This window comes from Eschrichtius robustus, chromosome 1 (assembly GCF_028021215.1).
Source record: "Eschrichtius robustus isolate mEscRob2 chromosome 1, mEscRob2.pri, whole genome shotgun sequence".
Classification (NCBI taxonomy): domain Eukaryota; kingdom Metazoa; phylum Chordata; class Mammalia; order Artiodactyla; family Eschrichtiidae; genus Eschrichtius; species Eschrichtius robustus.
The window spans coordinates 199,761,304-199,779,010 of record NC_090824.1 but is presented as its reverse complement, the minus strand read 5'-3'; the positions used below and the strand labels follow the sequence as shown (position 1 = coordinate 199,779,010).

The 17,707-nt window shown below is 38.9% G+C and overlaps 1 protein-coding gene across 4 annotated transcripts in view; it reads left to right on the top strand.

Moving 5' to 3' along the window:
* The window catches only part of WAC (WW domain containing adaptor with coiled-coil), an 82,037-nt gene that overhangs the window by 45,276 nt on the left and 19,054 nt on the right, over positions 1-17,707 (top strand). For 3 of the 4 annotated variants that reach the window (XM_068562859.1, XM_068562851.1, XM_068562845.1), the window contains 4 exons: positions 1,342-1,448; positions 7,457-7,572; positions 8,167-8,279; positions 12,216-12,524. In XM_068562859.1, the coding sequence (XP_068418960.1) occupies positions 1,342-1,448; positions 7,457-7,572; positions 8,167-8,279; positions 12,216-12,524 (645 nt within the window). The remainder of the gene's footprint in view (positions 1-1,341; positions 1,449-7,456; positions 7,573-8,166; positions 8,280-12,215; positions 12,525-17,707) is intronic. The other variant, XM_068562869.1, reaches the window with a different exon arrangement.

The following is a 17,707-nucleotide window of genomic DNA, read 5'->3' as shown; positions in this document are numbered from 1 at the left end:
TGTTTGGTGCAAGAGGCCCAGCTTGCTTCCCGTCTTGGCTTTCGACCTGCCTTCCTCACTGAGCTTCACCATGTCTGGCTGTGCATTCAGAGTGAGAGACGTGTGACTCTTCGTGTCACTGAGCACTGAGAGGCCATTGCAGGGTTATTAACTGGCCTCATTTCAGCATTGCTGTGTCTCAGAGAAGAGCGTGGCCCGAGGCGGGGCAGGCGGGGGCCGTCGGGACACAACAGCCTTCGTCAGTGAGGTCTGCCGTCTTGTGGGGCTGGTTGGTGGTGCTTCAGAACAGTTAGAGTAGCATATCAAAGGTCACTCACCACGGATCGCTATAACAGATAGAGTCCCACGAACAAGTCTGAAATACCGCAAGAATTACCAAATTGCGACACAGAGATGCGGGATGAGCCAGTGCTGTTGGAAAAGCGGCGCCGATAGATATAAGGTTGCCACAGACCTCCGATTTGTTAAAAAACCCAGTAACTGTGAAGAGCAATAAAGCAAAGCCCAATAAAACAGAGGTGGGCCTGTAGTTGTTCCTGTTGATTGAAATGGTTAATTCTTATTCATTTCTTCTCATAACAGCTCTGGTTCTGACTGCTAATTAATTTCCAGGACCACTGGACCATCTAAATTGCTCTTCCCACTTCCAGTTTTTGTTCATTGTCTTGTAGCCTCCATACCACTTGCCAGCTCAATTTTGGGGGTGGGGAGTTGAATTATGTTACCTTGATACTGAAAAATAAATACATGGAATGAAGTTGAAGTGCTAACAATTAGACTTTTGTAGTGGACCTTTTTGTATCATTAATCAAGTGTGGATATTTATATCTTGGTTTTTCTTAAGACAGTAGAAACCGTCATCACTGATGGTCTCTGAGATGTGTAGATTATTCATAAAACTCATGAGTTACTTTTAAGCAGTTTTTAAGAAGCGTTAGTCCTGTTGTGAGGAGGTACGATGCCATCTTCATCATCTTGAAAGCAGGCACCTTCCCTGAAACTTAACTTTTTGAAAACTTCATACTGTTTTAGTTGAAATGTGGCAAAACTTAAAAGGAACAAGTGTGGAAACAGTTTAAGAAGTTGCAAAATAATTGCAAAAACGTACTGGATAATTGTGACTTCTAGTTCTCTGTCAGTTGAATTTTTTTGCCTTTTTCTCTCTGTACGTTGTGTCTTTATTAGAACTTTTATTTTTAAAAAAGCTACAAGTTGCTAGAAATGATAAAAATGAGGTTTTGCAATGATGAGTTAGTGATATACAATGGTCTGTAGTCTGATAGAAACCAGTGTAAACATCAAATGTGTCTTACAGTTCACTTTGCTTTTTATTTTTTTCAGGGACCAGTTACTCTCCCCAAGAAAATTCACACAACCACAGTGCTCTTCATAGTTCAAATTCACATTCTTCTAATCCAAGCAATAATCCAAGCAAAACTTCAGATGCAGTAAGTATATAAACATGCCCAATTTTGTGTTTTTGGAATATATTGCAAAAAAAAATTTTTTTAAATCAAAGTTGATCTTTTCTTAACGCACTTGAACTAATGAGCTGGCCTTATTATTCGAACTGAGCATGGTCCAAATATGCCATCTTGGTATTGTTTCACCAAGAAATAATATTGTTTGCATTCCTCTATGGAGCAGAATTTACCATTGTGATATTTGAGATACAAAGAACTTTAGATTGTGAAACTAGTGGCTTAACTTGAGCTTCTTCTTTTCATAATCTATAAACTTCTGTTAAAAAAAAAATTCTATAAATTTATTGAGTTTCTACTTGTATTACATACTCTACAAGACACTAGTGACATAGAGGTCCGTCTCCTGAAAGGCATGAAACCCAGTGAAGAATTGTAGGTATTTCTAAAAATGAAGTAATTGTTAATGAAGTAACTGTTACTCAGGTTGAACTTCTTAGAGTCAAGGTTCAAACAAAAGTTTTAATACAGTCATTCAAAAATAAGGTTTCAATTTCCCAGGCATATGCTAGGTTGTTGATGTATAGAACTAAGAAAATGTAGCCCATCTTAAAGGAACTTTTGGGCCTATGGTGGAGACTGAAAAGTAAACCATTAAAATGATGCATGTTAATGTTGCTGGAGAGCCCTCAAGAGGGGGGCTGCAGCCTGGATGAGGAAGGTGTGCTGGCCAACAGACTGACTGTAACCCACGCAGTGGAAGAGGTTGGAATTTATGTAGCATGGAAAGGAACAGCACCTACAAAGACATAGAAATATGAAATAGCACCACATGTTTGCAGAACACGGATTTCGATGGTGTGGAAGAATGGCAGGGGCTCAGGTTACAGAGAGAAATGGGGCCGGATTACAAAGCATTCTCTGCCTTTCCAGGGAATATGAACTATATGCAAAGGCAGTGGTGAGCTACTAAAAGGGTATAATCAGTGAAGTACCATATTTGCAATTTAAAAAACATCAGATAGCAGTGTGGAAAATACATCGTAGGAAGGAAGAACAGCTAGAAGGCTATAGACGTGTAGGTTGAATCCAGCAGACATTGCCTTGGTTATTCAGGTGATCATCATACCTTAATCGGTATTGAAAACCCTTGGGGTTTATTATTATTTGTCTCTTGTTGAATCAGTGTAGATACTACATTTCCATAGAAAATTGAGACATCAGTGATTTTCATGAAAATTTTAGAGCAGTTTTAAATATTAGGGTCAAATTAGGAAAACAGGACTCATACCGGTTATTTTAGCATAGAGAATTTCAAATACGGGAAAGGAAAAGGAACATGTAGTGATTACCCCTGACGGCTGGGAGCAAAAGGAAGAGGTTGGGGTTATCAGAACCCAGTTGCTCAGAGGAGGAGCCTTGCACAGTTGGTGACGGTACCTCTGCGAGGTACGATGAAGCTGGTTCTGATTCTGGGTTGAGAGCTGGAAACTGGAACCTGCTGCGCTGCAAGGCTCCTTCCTCCTGCCTTTCAGCCCTCCTTCAATGCCTGGTACTGGCAGAATCTAAGAGGAAGCCAGCTGGCTAAACAGAATGTAATTGGCGTTATCCCAGCCTTAGCATCACAGAATAGAGAAAGGGTGGTATCGAGACTGAGACAACAGCTTGATGAACCTTCACAGGTGTTCTCATCACACTACTTGTGCTGAGTCATTTTCACTAAGACATATACTCAGGATTTTGCAATGAGTATCTCTGTTTTTGTGAAAAATGGCCCCATTAAATTAACAGGCTAGCACTAACCTAATGTTCCCTTTATTACTGACAATTTAGATTTGGTATTTGCTATTAGGACAGAGGCGGGCCATGTGGACATTGTTTCGGTGGAAAAAAATTCCTTGTTCAGGGAAAACAGTTTCTGATTATTTTGATTTTCAAGAAATGGATTGACATAATGAAATGAGAAAGAATAAATAATGGGCATCAGATAAATTTGAAAGATCCAAATTCTAAAGGGTGTCAGGGGACTGCACTGTGTGAGTGGAAACTGAAGACGGATTAAATGTCATGTGTTTTCAGAATCAGGGTTCCCCTTTCTGTAGATTTCAACTCTAGGTATATAATTAACCTCAAGTAGTGGTCTTTTTCACCATAGTGTACCCAGGGGGAATGACATTTTTACAAACTATAAATTTAATGTTAACTGAGAGCCTGGCTTTTGAACATTTCTGAAGGTTACTTGTAAACTGACTTTGTCCTAAAATCACTTCTAATGGAAGGTTTTTGAGTAGTAAAGTAAAACATAAAGTCACCTTTCATTAATACTTTCATAATGAAAGAAGAGATGAACAGAAGAATATCAGGTAACCCAGGTCAACACGTTATTTGAACCCAGGTTAAAATACGGAATAGCTTTTTTTTTAAAGTGGGTTTTTATTTTCTCTTTGTGCTTTTTAAGTTTTAAATGTCTTTGAAAATCAGTAGCAGTATTATTTGGAGTTATGCACACAGATATGTGGTTGTATGGATGATTTATATTTATCAAGTTAACTGTTGGAAGTCGAGTTGCAATTACCTTGTTTTTTTGGTATGAAGATATTCACATGTAGGCCTCCTTGGATTTAAATATGTAGCCTGTTGAACGCCGCCTCCTTCCTAACATAAATCATGGTAGGATTGACAGACATCACGTAGGCTGCCTTAGATTATGTTACGCATATTCCTGATTTTTTTTAAGAGATCTCTTTATTCAGAGAATCTGTTTATTTAGGAAGAGAAATTTATTTCCATTTAAAGACATTATAATTGGAATCTTCCCTTAAGTATCGTTTACCAATTTAGATTTGCTGGAGGTGCTTTAAATTCAGTCCTAGGTTACTTTGCATTTATACTCCAGCTCCCCTTGTTATGAATTAAATATCTTCTGTTATCAATTAAATATCTTCTGGAGGTTTTAAGTTGGAGGCTCTTCTTCAGATCTATTCTCTGTAACCAGTCTTGACTGAAGATATTCTACTTAACCATAGAACTCTTAGGACTCCATGAAATTCTTTGTTACAGTGAGTGCCATCTTTGATGTTATTTAATAAACTATTCTTTATTAACAGTGCATAATTAAATTTCGGGATTAACACTTTATTTTCCATAGTTTAACTTTGAGAAGAAGTGGTGGAAGTCTGTATCTTGGAGAGAGTAAATAGGCGGATGCTTTTTTATTTAAGAAGAGGAAAGCAGCGTTGACATAAGTTCTGAAAGAGATTTTGAACTGAAAGAGTAGACGGTTGCTTCAGTAACTATTCAGTGCCGTTCTTATAGAGCGGCCATTCCATGCTTCGTAGTCTCAGGGCCTCTATAGTCATGAAAATTGAGAGCTTTTGTTTATGTGGACTCCATCGTGAGTAACCATATGAAAAATTAAAACTGATAAATTTGAAAGATAATTTAAAAATTGTAAAACTATTACATGTCAACACATGTAATATATTTTTTTGAAAAATAACTTTCTATTTTTTTGAAAAATAGACATTGAGCATCTCTTTAAATGCCTGAGTAGAGAGAAGATACCTAGAATTTCATAGTTGTTCTACCTTCAGTCTTTTGTGATAATCAGATCTCCCATAAAGCCTCTGAGAAAACTCCCCTGTGTTCTTGTGATAGAATGAGGAGGAAAAAGACAAAATTTGTCTTAGTATTATTACGAAAATGGTTGTGATTTTGTGAATGATCTCGGGGTCCCTCAGGGGTCCCTGGGCAGCACTTGGCAACTGCCGCAAGCCTAATTTAGAAAACTTGAAATGTTTGCAAAACTCTTGTTGAATTCTTAATTTTAGATACCTTTTTTTAATCAGGGAACTTGAGACTCTAATCTATAGCATGGTGACTGTAGCTGGTGACACTGTATTGTGTAATGGGAACGTGCTAGGGGAGTAGAGCGCCAGTGTCCTCCCAGAAGAAGTGCCTGTGAGCGAGGTGACGAGACAGACGTGGTCATCGCTACTGTGTGCGCTTTAGATGTCTTACAATTTTATCTGTCAGTTATACCTTAGTCAGGCTGAAAAAAATACAACCTGGGGGGGGTGGATTTAACACCTGCTGTTGCATATCAGCATTTAAAAACATTACCCTGTTACTTAAGGGTTTTTTCCTTAACCTTTTTTTGAGGATAGAAGTAGGGTGGAGAAGATGAGCTTAAGTTACTAGTACGTGATTGCAGTGCTATACCTGGAGCACATTCTGTCAAGTAAGACATTAACTAGTACTAACCTAGGGTTTGGAGAACCCATGCTCTTCAAGGTTCTGGTCTTTGAACTTTGAACTGTCCTGGAGGTTGTGCCAGAGTGGACGTTGACCGCCATGAGATACACTGCCTCGTTGAGCTGTGGTAGTGTCTGTCCTGAAAGCAGGCCTTCGGCTTGGGAAGCAGTGTGTTAGCACGGTGAGCTCTGACCGGGGCTCCTTGTCTCTCCAGACAGGCCACAGTCGGCACAGGCGGCACTTTGCGGGGCACGGGCTTAGACCCTCCGCTCTACTCTGGTGGCCTCTGTCCCCTGCCTCAAACCCCCTTCTGCCTCTCCAGACCGAACTAGTAGCCCCATATGGCCACTTGCCCAGCAAACCACATCTTCCAGGTACATCCATAGAGGTGCTCAGTGGGCATGCTGATTTAGGTCTAGGGAGTGCTGGGTGGTGGAAGAGAACCTTTTGAACTTGGCCTTCTGTGATTGGCTTTCCTGCAGCCTGGCAAAGCCTCCTGGAAGCTAGAGGGCTTGAGAGTTAACTCTCCACTGATCTTTAGAGGTTTGGAAGCACAGGGCTGATTTCCAGCAGCTTCACGATTTTGAGACACCAGCCTGAGAGCATAGCCTGCCTCATTTCTTCAGCTGTCCTCAGGATCCTTACGGCATTTCCAGGATCGGTATTGACTTAGTGGAAGTAATAGATGTCCAGAAACCTGAGTTTTGATCCTTTCTTGTGCCACTGATTACTTTTGTGACCTGTGGACAAGTTGTAAGTTCTCTCAGCTTGTTCCTACGTGGTAGATTAAAGAAAGCTGGGTGTAGGCAGTACATAAGAGTCCCTTTCCTTAAGCTTTAAAATTGTGTTCCTCTGCACTCTGGTGAGCCCAGAAGGAGGATGGGCTGCCAGAGTATAACCTTATTTCATTTTAGCCTCAAAGCTCCTTTGAAAACAGTAAAATTCATGTACAAGTGTACTTGGGGTTCTACCAGATTTCCTGGAGCTGGTGCAGGCACTTAAACATTACTTTTGTTGAGATTAGTTCCATGAGAACTGGGCCTTTCAGATATTTCTAACTTCATTATAATTTTACAGTGCCTATGAAATTACTAGCAAGAAATTACTGTATCTGAGAACTTTCGGAAGACAGACCAGTTTTAGTTACGGGGAAATGAGCAGCACCGCCGACCCTATGTGCTGTGGGAGACAAGGTCTAGTTAATACTTGACCCAGCTCATGAATTTTGAAGTGGAAACAAATCCATAGCTGCTAATTAGCTTTGTGTTTACATTAAAGCTTTTTTGTGTGTGCTTTTTTCCCACTAAGTAACAGTGAATACAGGCAGGCTGTTCTCTGTCACACTCTTTGTGATTACTGTTGTGCCTTAGAGTGTCTAGAACTGATGTGCTCTCATGCCATCAGATCAGTCAGTTGAGAGTGGCTTTTCCATGTGACTAGATTTCAGCAATTAAAACTGTGGTAATGGGGGGCTTTGTAATGCTTTTCTAAAGTCACTATGATGTTAGTTTCGTGTCATTCTTCCTGTGCCTAATACACCTTCTAATCTGTTTAATTTGATATTTTATAGAGTTTTCCATTGTTACCCTTGAAGGTTTTCATAGACTAGGGTCTCCTAAGATATATATGCAGATAATTACATCTTAGACATCTTAGATCAGGGCACTTTTATCTCAAGTCTTTTTCCATATGTATGCCTTGAAAACCATTGACCTTGATATTTCATACCAAGTGATTCAATTGTATTAACGTTTTCTAATTTTCTAAAATGTGTTTTCAAGCCTTATGATTCTGCCGATGACTGGTCTGAGCATATTAGCTCCTCTGGGAAGAAATACTACTACAACTGTCGAACAGAAGTTTCACAGTGGGAAAAGCCAAAAGAGTGGCTTGAAAGGTATTTGCTCATCTAACTGAACAGTATTTCTCGCTCTTGGTTCTACAGGCTGACGTCTCAGGGTGCGAAACCTTCTAAGCTCAGGCTTCTTAGTGCGATGCTCACCACTCCTTCATTGCAGCGGTTGGCCCGTTGTCTGTGTTTCCCGTAGTTTCTCTTTACCTTGAAAAGCAAAACCAGAAAAACTAGGACAGATGCGCAGCTGTCCACAAGGGCCTTGTGAACAGTCACTGTGTTTATGTAATTTAAAAATCTATATTAATCTGTAATCTATCATACATCTTCCCTATAATTTGTATTAGAAAACTTTATCATTCTTGTAGGACAATAATATGTTTCCTTCATATATGTAGAATTATCATTACAGAGTTTTGGTTGTAGGGTTAATGGCATGTAAATAGTGGGTATAATATTGCCATCAGTGAGAAACATTAATGTTGTTTGCTATATCCCATGTCCCACACCAGTTGAATGATATTACTGCCTTGTTTTTTTATGTTCCGTATACAGTTTCTTTGAGCATTTGACCAGAAGTGTTAAATGTAGATTCATTGTATCTCTTGTAATTTTTATGGGTGTATCTTTTATTTTTAGAGAACAGAGACAAAAAGAAGCAAACAAGATGGCAGTTAATAGCTTCCCAAAAGATAGGGATTACAGAAGAGAGGTGATGCAAGCAACAGCCACTAGTGGGTTTGCCAGTGGAAGTAAGTATTAATTTCTTTCTTTGAACCAGTATAATGTTTGATTCATTCCTGTAGTTTGTTTACTTTACAGATTTATGTGCACAGCCGTTTATATAGGTAAACTAAAAGAAATAGAAACATAAAAGGTTTTCTGTGTCGGGTCTGTCCTCTTAACGTGCATCGTTTTGTTCTTGAAATGGTGCACGTGGAGGTGTCCATCACTACCCGTGATGGCTCTAATGCCGCTGAGTTGGTGAAGAAGTAAGATTTCATGCTGTGGATTGACCAGAGACCCCACCCCCATTTACACTGGTCACTGAGAAACCCGCTGGGTTTCAGTCCAGTAACTGAACGATAGCCGCACACAGAGAGTGACGTGAAGTGCCTGTCTTCGTCTGTGTTATCAGCAAGAAGCTTGTTCATCCTTGTATCTGGAAATGGGTTTCACCATGATCGTAGATCTGTGTGTCGTCTCCATACTGTGGGCACCTTCAGGTTCTTTTGAGGTCAGATTTTGTCCGAGTTGGACAATATGGGTAACATACATTTATTTTTAAGTTCAGATAAAATTTGAATTTGAAGATTTTACTAAATATATTCTATTCCCAGTGGCTTGTCTTGCCTAGAATAAAATTTAAATGCCACATAGAATTCTTAGGCTCTTCATCAAATTTTGAAGTTTTGAGAATCTTTCGATGTGTTTTGGGAATTCTTAGACTTAAGCGTTTGAATTCTCCTTCTGTAACTCAAAACAAAAAAGTAGGGTTATATTTGGTCCCAGTGGAGGATATTGAATTTTTGATGGGAGAAATTACTTAAGATGAAACAAATAATATAGTTCTGTAGGACTGAATGTTTAAAGTATGTTCCCTGGAACATTTAACTTTTTATGTTAGTGAAATTGTACTTAATTCTTAGAAAATAACAGTGGTTTAAAGCACTGAAGTTAGGAAATTTAAGAATATTGTATTTTGAGACAGAAGACTTGGGTTGTAATCCCATTTCACTTAATATCTTAAGTAACTGTGACTTTTTGGCGAATAACTAAAAATGAGAGGTTTTCCTTTCCAGGTTAAAAAAAATATAGTGCCCAGCTTGTGGTCCTCCTGAACAAATTGTGGATATCCAGGAAGAGTGGCTAGATGAGTGTAAAAATAACGTTTTTTGGTTATTGGGCCAGGCCTCTCCACGTAGTGGCTGATGGTTCCCAGAGAAGAAAAGATCAGAGCCTAGTATGTTTGTTCTTCCAAAATAACCTAGTCACTCGTCCTCTCTTGGGGTAATTAGAGGTCTGATAGAAAAGTTGATGGAAGTGAAAATACTATTTTTGGCTGCTTAATAAAAAATCTTTAAGGAAATAAAATCAGAGTTGTGGTTTCAAATTATCTGTGTGCATCTTTTTCTTTCAAAAGGGAAATCAGTTTTTTCTTTCTTCTTTATGATTTCAGAAGTTAGGCATGTTATTAAAAGTAGAGAGAGGGAAAGTATTTTAATCTCATGACTCAGGAACACTTGGAGACATACGCTTTTTTCTAGCTGCCTGTGAAAGTATATAAAAACTACATGTGCATGTATTTTACACCAAAAATAGGATTGTATGTTACTGTTCTTAACCTTTTTCTTCTGTTCAATAATGTTTCAAGGATATGGAACTTCCCTGGCGATCCAGTGGTTAAGACTCTGTGCTTCTACTGCACGGAGCGCGGGTTCGATCCCTGGTTGAGGAACTAAGATCCCGCGTGCCGCGTGGCGCGGCCATAAAAAATTAAGAAAAAAATGTTTTCCAAGGATTTGTTTCCTTTTGCCATTTTATAGTGCAACGTACGTTAACTGCATGGTGTCCCGGTTTTGGACGTGCCCCCATTCGTAAATAATCCTCTCTCCGTGGATACCCGCGTGGTTTTTAGCTTCTTCCTGCAGTGAACAATGCTGTTGTTCCTATTTCTGCCCACTTCCCTGGTTACTTCCTTAGCTAAATTCCTAGAAGTGCAGATGAGGAGTCGGTGGGTCTTTGTTTGTACTGAAATGTACTCCTTTATCACACTTCTTGAGTTTTAAGTAATGTTTGAGAAAGGGCTGCAGCTGTATTGCTGCTACTTTTTTTTTAATTGGTCAACTGACTGTACTTGGCGTGATAGTAATAAATGGTCACTAGGCACTGAAGTGCTTAACTTTGTGTATCCAAAAAATGCTGCCAGAGTCTCCTATGTGTCTGGTACGTTGGTGTTCATGTAGGGTAGGGCCTAAAGCTCTGTTGTCCCGAACAGCCAGCTAAAGAGGTGTGCGTGTGGAGGGGGCAGGGAAGGTTGGGAACATTTCATACATAGAGGTAAAGGTAGGAAAAAAGATTCTTAAAGAGCGTTTTTGTGTTTCGGGAGTTTTGGCAATGTAGCAAACAACATCCACAGTTTGACAGTGAAGTTGTAGGGGTAAAATTTTAAATTTGGTATTACTGCTGCTGTAATTGTACTGGCGTAGTTGTATTATTGATTATTTTTATTACCTTTAATCGGTGCCTCACAGACTGATTGCTCTGTGGTTAGAGAAACTTTAACTTGGGTTCCTCAGCAGTGGCACGGATGGCGCTTGGGGTCAGGGAATGCGTGTGGATTCCGTCCTGTGTTGTAGGATGTAGAGCATTACGCCTGGCCTCTCCGTGCCAGCCCCGGTAGCACACCTCTCCTCGCCCAGTGGTGGCACCCAAAAGTGTCTGCAGATGTTTGCTGAGTGTTCTTGTCGTGGGGCTGTGCAGATGGAGTCTCTGCTGAACGGCGTCGCGTCTCGAGTCGTGAGCAGGAGAAAGCTGTTGGCGCCATAGCGCCCTCGTGTGCTGTAACTCTCTGCAGTGTCTCTGCTGCAGGTGTGCGCTGACAACTTGAAAACTGCTTTGCGGTTTAAGCCTACTTCCTTCTTTGTGCTCTCGTGCTCTCTAGACTTGGAGGAACCATGAACTGGAAAAAACGACACAGTATTCAACAGGGAGGGCATCCTTTGGTAATATCATTACATATCATGTGCTTGAATCTTAAGGTGTTTTTCTCCTTGGAAGTTGCTTTAATCCTTCGGTTACTGATGAGACTGTTGTAATTTAGGCTGGAGATTTTTTGACAAATACATATTTTGTTACTGTGATCGTTGAAATTTTCCTTCTTTTGTACTCTTTTTGCGGAAGCAGAAGTACTTTTGAGTTTAAAATATTTTTGTGGCTTTAAATTGGAAGAGGATTTGTTTTTAGCGTGACTGATAATACCGGGTGTATTTTTCTGACGTTGCTGCAGATGTAGGGCTGCTGTTTTCAGATGGCATTATCTATAACTTGATTTTATAACTAACTCTGGTATTTGTTAGCATGATTAAAAATATGAATTGATGTGCTTATTGAATGCAGAGTTCTTTATAAAATTCAGCCATCCCAAAATGAGGTCATTTAAGCCCTAGTACCAACTACTTTAGAGCCCACTAATTAGCTACTTCAGTATTCAGAAAAATCAGGCTAACAACAAAGTAGTATTCCTTTGTAGTTGAACCACTGTGGATAATTCAGTCAATTATTAGAACCAAGATCCATATTTTAAAAGAATGGACCGTTTACCTTTTCTATTTTTAAAATTTTATTTGAGTAAAATGTTATACCTCTCCATATATTGATCTTTTAAAAAATGTTCTGTTTGAACCATGGTGTGGTTCTAAAGAATCCCCCAAAACTAGTAGCCCACTTGAAATCTCAGTATAGATTAAGTACTTAGAGTTGAGCTAAAATTCCTCTTGCAGTATTGGAATATTTATATGCTAGTGGTGAAACTGCAGGCGCTACCTGGGCTTGCAGTTTTATAAAAAGATGTTAAATACAAGTATGTTGGTAAATTGGCTGATGTTAAAGACAGGATTTCTAACGTCATCTTTTTTCTTCCCCTTCCGTCATTTCCGACATCTCTTTTTCTGAACTCTGAACTAAAGTGGAAGACAAGCATTCCAGTGATGCCAGTAGTTTGCTCCCACAGAATATTTTGTCTCAGACAAGCAGACACAATGACAGAGACTACAGACTGCCAAGAGCAGAGACTCAGAGTAGCTCTGCGCCAGCCCAGCACCCCATCAAACCAGTGGTCCCTCCAGCTGCTGCCCCAGGCTCTGTGCCTTGTAGTCCATTCACGCCGCAGTCTGATCACCAGCCAAAGAGATCATTCGATGCTAACGGAGCATCTGCTCTCTCAAAACTGCCTACACCCACATCTTCTGTCCCTGCACAGAAGACAGAAAGAAAAGGTATGCCGTTATCACTAGATGCTGCACGTTGAACTGTAGTTCCTTGAGTTTCTGATTATATGGCATGATTTCCGTTAGCTTAAATAAGACGCTTAACTATAAATTCTTTTAAAAAGTCTTCTAGAATGTTACTGCATAGATTTAGATCTAGAGTTAGCCATATTTAGCTTTTTTCTTTTTCTTTTTAATTACGAAGCCTCAGAACTGTTTTTTGCCTTTGACACTTTGAAGTCAAGTGCTTAATTTATAACAGTAATGGATACAATAACTTTTCACAGCTAAATGACTGTCCCATCATACTTGTATAAAGCAATTTTTGGTTTTTGTGATAATTATCTTCATGATATAGTTTAGAAATTGTCTCAATTTTCTATTAACATTTAATATGAATAGAGACATTTAAAAACTTGTCATTTCCGCATACATGCAACTATTGGTTTCAGTTTGTGAATTAGAAAACTGAGTTGTGGGCCATAAGATAAGGAGTCTTAATGTCTGAATTATGAGTTAAGTCTGAAGAGTAGAAGTTGAACTTTGCAACCCAAATTGTGTTTATCCAACTCGGTGCTGATAACCATAGAAGGTTCAGAAAAACTGTGGCAACCACCACTTGGGGGGGCAATGCATAATGGAAGAAGCAGGGTGATGGGATAAGCCTATTTCATAGACCAGCCACAGTCCCAGACTTAACCCAGTTTTGAGGAGCTAAGGAAATTTGAGAAGCATTAAGTAAATAAATCACCTTGGGTAGACCCCTTAGCAGATGAATTAGCAGATTAGCATCAGTAAATGTTGAGGAATTTTTATGTCCTTTGGGTTTAGGAGATGCTATGTGGACCTAATGAGTCTTTAAGCTTTTACTCTATTGTCTGACTCATTATTTCACATTGATTTGACTTGTTGGCAAAGGATTTAAGTAATTGGGTTTCTTTTGCTTCTAGTTTGCTCTCCTTTTATGTATGTTGTTTGAATTTCCCCTGTAGCAGTTGTTACACATTACTAAACATACTTTCATCATACAGTGCATCATATATAAACAGGTGATTCCAGATGTTGTCAGATTTCCCAAAGATGGCTTGTACCAAAATTCATATGCGCAAGTCGTATTTGCCCTGATGCGGAATTAAATTTACAAAAGGGAATTCCTGAGAGAGAAAATCTGAATTAACGCATTAACTGTTAGTGTAGTAATACTTTCTAAAGGATGCTTTTGGTTTTTCAGTTCTGCCGGTTTTATTTTGGTTACAGAAAAAATTTATTTAAAAAACACTTCTCAGTTTGAAAAAAAAACAACCTTTGACCTTCAGAAAGATCTTTGGTCTTTATCTCACATTACCTGTTGTTCGCGCTTACCTCCTTCTTGGAATTTTTTTCTCCCCTGACTGCTGGTGCTGCTGCCCTTCAGTCCCCTCGCTCTCTTCTCTTCTCGCTCCGTAAATAGCAGTGGAGCGCAGTCTTCACTGTGGTTTGTTCTGTTTTCTTGCCCAACATGTCCTCTTTTGCTGGGTCGCAAGTCTCATGACTACCTGGTCTACATAAGTGACTCCCAAATCTTTATTTCTAACTCACACACGTCTGCTTCCTTCTCCAAGCAGTTGGTATTTGTTAACATCTCCCCAGAATATAGTGTGTCCCAAATTCCTCCCTTTTCCCTCAGTTTTTAGGTTCTCAGTGACAACACTATCCTCCCAACCATTCCATGTTCTTCAGCATTCTTGCCCATCCATCCATCAACAAATCTTGGATTCTTCCTCCTGTGTCTTACCGGCGTGTATCGTTTCTCTCTCTCTTGTTATTGCCACTGCCATTATTGAGACTCAGGTCATTGCTCTTGAAATAACCTTCTGATAACTGCTGTGCTTCCTTCTACCCAGTCGATCCACTGACAGTGACATCATTGTAAAATTTAGATAGGATGGTGTTATTTCCTTGCTTAAAATTTTCTAACGGTTTTATCCAAAGGAAAAGTCCATACTTCTCAGTAAGATGATAGCAAGTCCTTGACAGTCTGGTTGCAGCCTGTCTTACTAGCTTGATCTCCAGTATTTCACTCTTAAACATTCCCTGTATAATTCATCTGCTGCAAACTTGTACAAAGTTTTTTAGATCGTGTTATGCTCTTTCATGTTTTGATCCTTTGCTGAAAAGGACATATTCTTTCCTCCATTTCCATTCTGTTGAACTCAGTACTCTTTCTTTAAGGGCCAGCGTTGATGTCCTTAGGTTCTCAGTGTCAGTTAACCTCTCAAATACTTTGTTTTTTTGTCTGTTACTGCACTTACCACTTTATAATTTTAGTTCCTTCAATTAGACTATCCTGTGTAGGGTCAGACGTTATGATTTATTGCATTTTGTACTTTTTTCACTCCCTGACCTCTCCCTCGAAGCTTCAAGCACCATTCCTGACAAACTGAACGTAATTAAAGATTAACTGTGTACCAGGTTTGGTGCTAAATGTTTTGTACACATTTTAGGTTATTCCTTAAACCAACATTGTGAGGGAAAGAATTGTCTTCTTAGATATGAAGAGTCTGCACATTGCTGAAGTTTAAACATTTGGTGTAAGAGGCTGCTTCTCCAAAATCCATGTTCTTTCCATAAAACTGTACGTAATGAAAGACATCACCAATCTATATTAGTTTGGACTCCAGTAATTCAAAACTCCTCACAGATCTTAGGTGATTCATGTTTAAATTCTGCAAAGTGTGTTTGCTGATCACAAACTTTATATGAAAATTATATAATATAGTAATTTTAAACTTACAGGAAGAAACTTGATTACCTTGGAGTTGCCTAGGTGTATAGGGAAAATAGTACAATCTTACCAAGTATTTCCCCTTGCGTGTGAATTGAAGACAATATTGTTTCCTTAAATAAATTGTATAACAATTTGGATCTTTTCAGATTGTTTTCCAGTTAGTCTAAGTTTGTGAAAGGTCCATTAATTTGCGGTATATTTTTTTCCTCAGTGGAGACATCCATGTTATTTAAGTGAAGCTTCCTATTGACTGTTCTCATCAACATAGTGAATTCCTTGTTTGGATTTTCCTTAACAAATAATTTATATTAAGAGGTTGATGGTTCAAATAAGATAGGTCTCTTGGTCTTAAGTGCTATTAGTATAGCTAAACTGTATTTAACGATGACAGCAGTAGAATGCTCTAATAAATAACAGAAGAGCAGGAACTTTGTCCTAACCACTGCTGTATCCTTAGTACTTAGAGGCAGTCAGTCAGTGTTTGTGGTATATGGATAAGTAAGTGAAAGAATGGTAATGCATGTGTTGGGAGTTGGGGAAGCACCTACATTGGTCACGGTTTAAGAAATGTATTTGGAGAAAAAGAAGAGTGTTACATGTGTTGTGTGTCTAATTAAAGAAATAGATTTAGGTCTGTTTAATGCCAGTGTGTCTTTCGATGAAAAGAACCGTAGATAAATGAGTCTGTGCTTGCTTGAGGGACAGAAGTGTGGAGGAGCTGGGAAGCTCTTGGGTTCTGCAGAGAATAAACCTAGTGTTAGGCAGGGTGAGACAAGGGCGTCAGGTGCCTCCTTTTAGATTTATATCCGTTTCTTATGGTAACATTTGAACATCTCTTGGCAAGACTCCTTTATTGGACAGCCATATAACAAAGTACAGAGAAACTCTGATGTGCTTAAAAAAAAAAAAAAAGTCTAAAACTGAATTTTATGGGCTGGCAACCCATTGACCATTCTAAACTGGTCCTGACCCCAGCCTCTTTTCCAGATTTGTGAAATGACAGAATAGGCAGGAGACGTGGGTCCTTGTTTTTTGATTTAGCCAAATAAATGCCAGGGTCAGAAGAGTTTAATGACTTTTAGGTTTCTTATTTAATAATTTAGAGTTATGGTTTATTAACAGAGGTAAGTTTGAAAAGTAAACAGAGCAGCCACAGAAGCAGACCTATTCAGTGACCTCAAGGCAGCTCTCAGGAAATTAGCCTGCCTAAAGAGTCACATAGTTACATGCTGTTCTGTAGTCTTAATCTAATGGGAGGGGATTAGTCCTTCTTTAATGTGAGATGTGAGTTAGTCACTTGGAATAAACTTCCTTTTTGTGTTTTGATGATATTTGTAGACTGGGTGAAGTTAAAATGAACCTGAAGACTTTTCCCAGTGTGTTAAGAGCAGTAATCTTTTATAGCCCACATAGGAGGTCATAGCTGGCTGTAAGTGGGACACATTCAGCCCTTCCTTGCTTTGCTTTAAACTACTTTTCAAACTACTTTTAGGATTACTAAATGTTCATGTAAAATTAGACCAGTTGGCCATAGAAGTACCTAAATATTTGTTGAATAACTGAGGACGTTAACCGGGGGTGGGTGGGGGGCGGTTGGTGTTAGTCTGATTTAGTAAGTGTCACTAAAATGACATTATGTAATAAAGATGGCATTTTGATCGGTGGGGCAGGGGGAATACCTGTGATGAAAGAATGTTAGAAAATACTGTTTATAACTTGAGGGGCAAGGAAGACCTTTTAAATGAGGACCCAAAACACATTTGCCTTAAAAAGTTGGTAAATTTGGCTACATAAGACATTTAAAACTTCTCTGTGACAGAGATACAGTAAACAAAGGTTGAAAAAAAAATACAAAATTGGGAGAAAATATTTGCAACAAATATGAATAACAGTACATTAAGGATACATTAAGAATTCATCAAAGCAGTATGAAAAAAAACAATCCGATAGAAAAATGAGCAAAGTATATGAACAGGCAATTACAGAAGAGGAATTTTAAATTGCCCGTCTTGCTTTAGAACAGTTAGAAAAATCAGCTCCAAATGGAGCAAGGACCTTAACTTAGGAGCTAAAAACTATGAAACTGTAAGAAAGCAAGGGAAAATCTTCATGAGACAGGACTTGGTAGTGATTTCTTGGATATGACACCAAAAGCACCGGCAACAGAAGAAAAAAATAGATATATTGGACCTCATCAAAATTAAAAACTTTTGTGCATCAAAGGACACTCTAGAGTGAGAAGACAACCCATGGAATGGGAGGGAATATTTATAAGTCATGTCTGATAAGGGATTAATAGCCAGAATATATAAATACAAAGTCCTGGAACTCAACAATAAAATGAAACAGCTCAGTCCAAAAATGGGCAACGGAGTTGATGCAGCATTTTTCCAAAGAACATAGTCTGATGGCCAGTAAGCACATA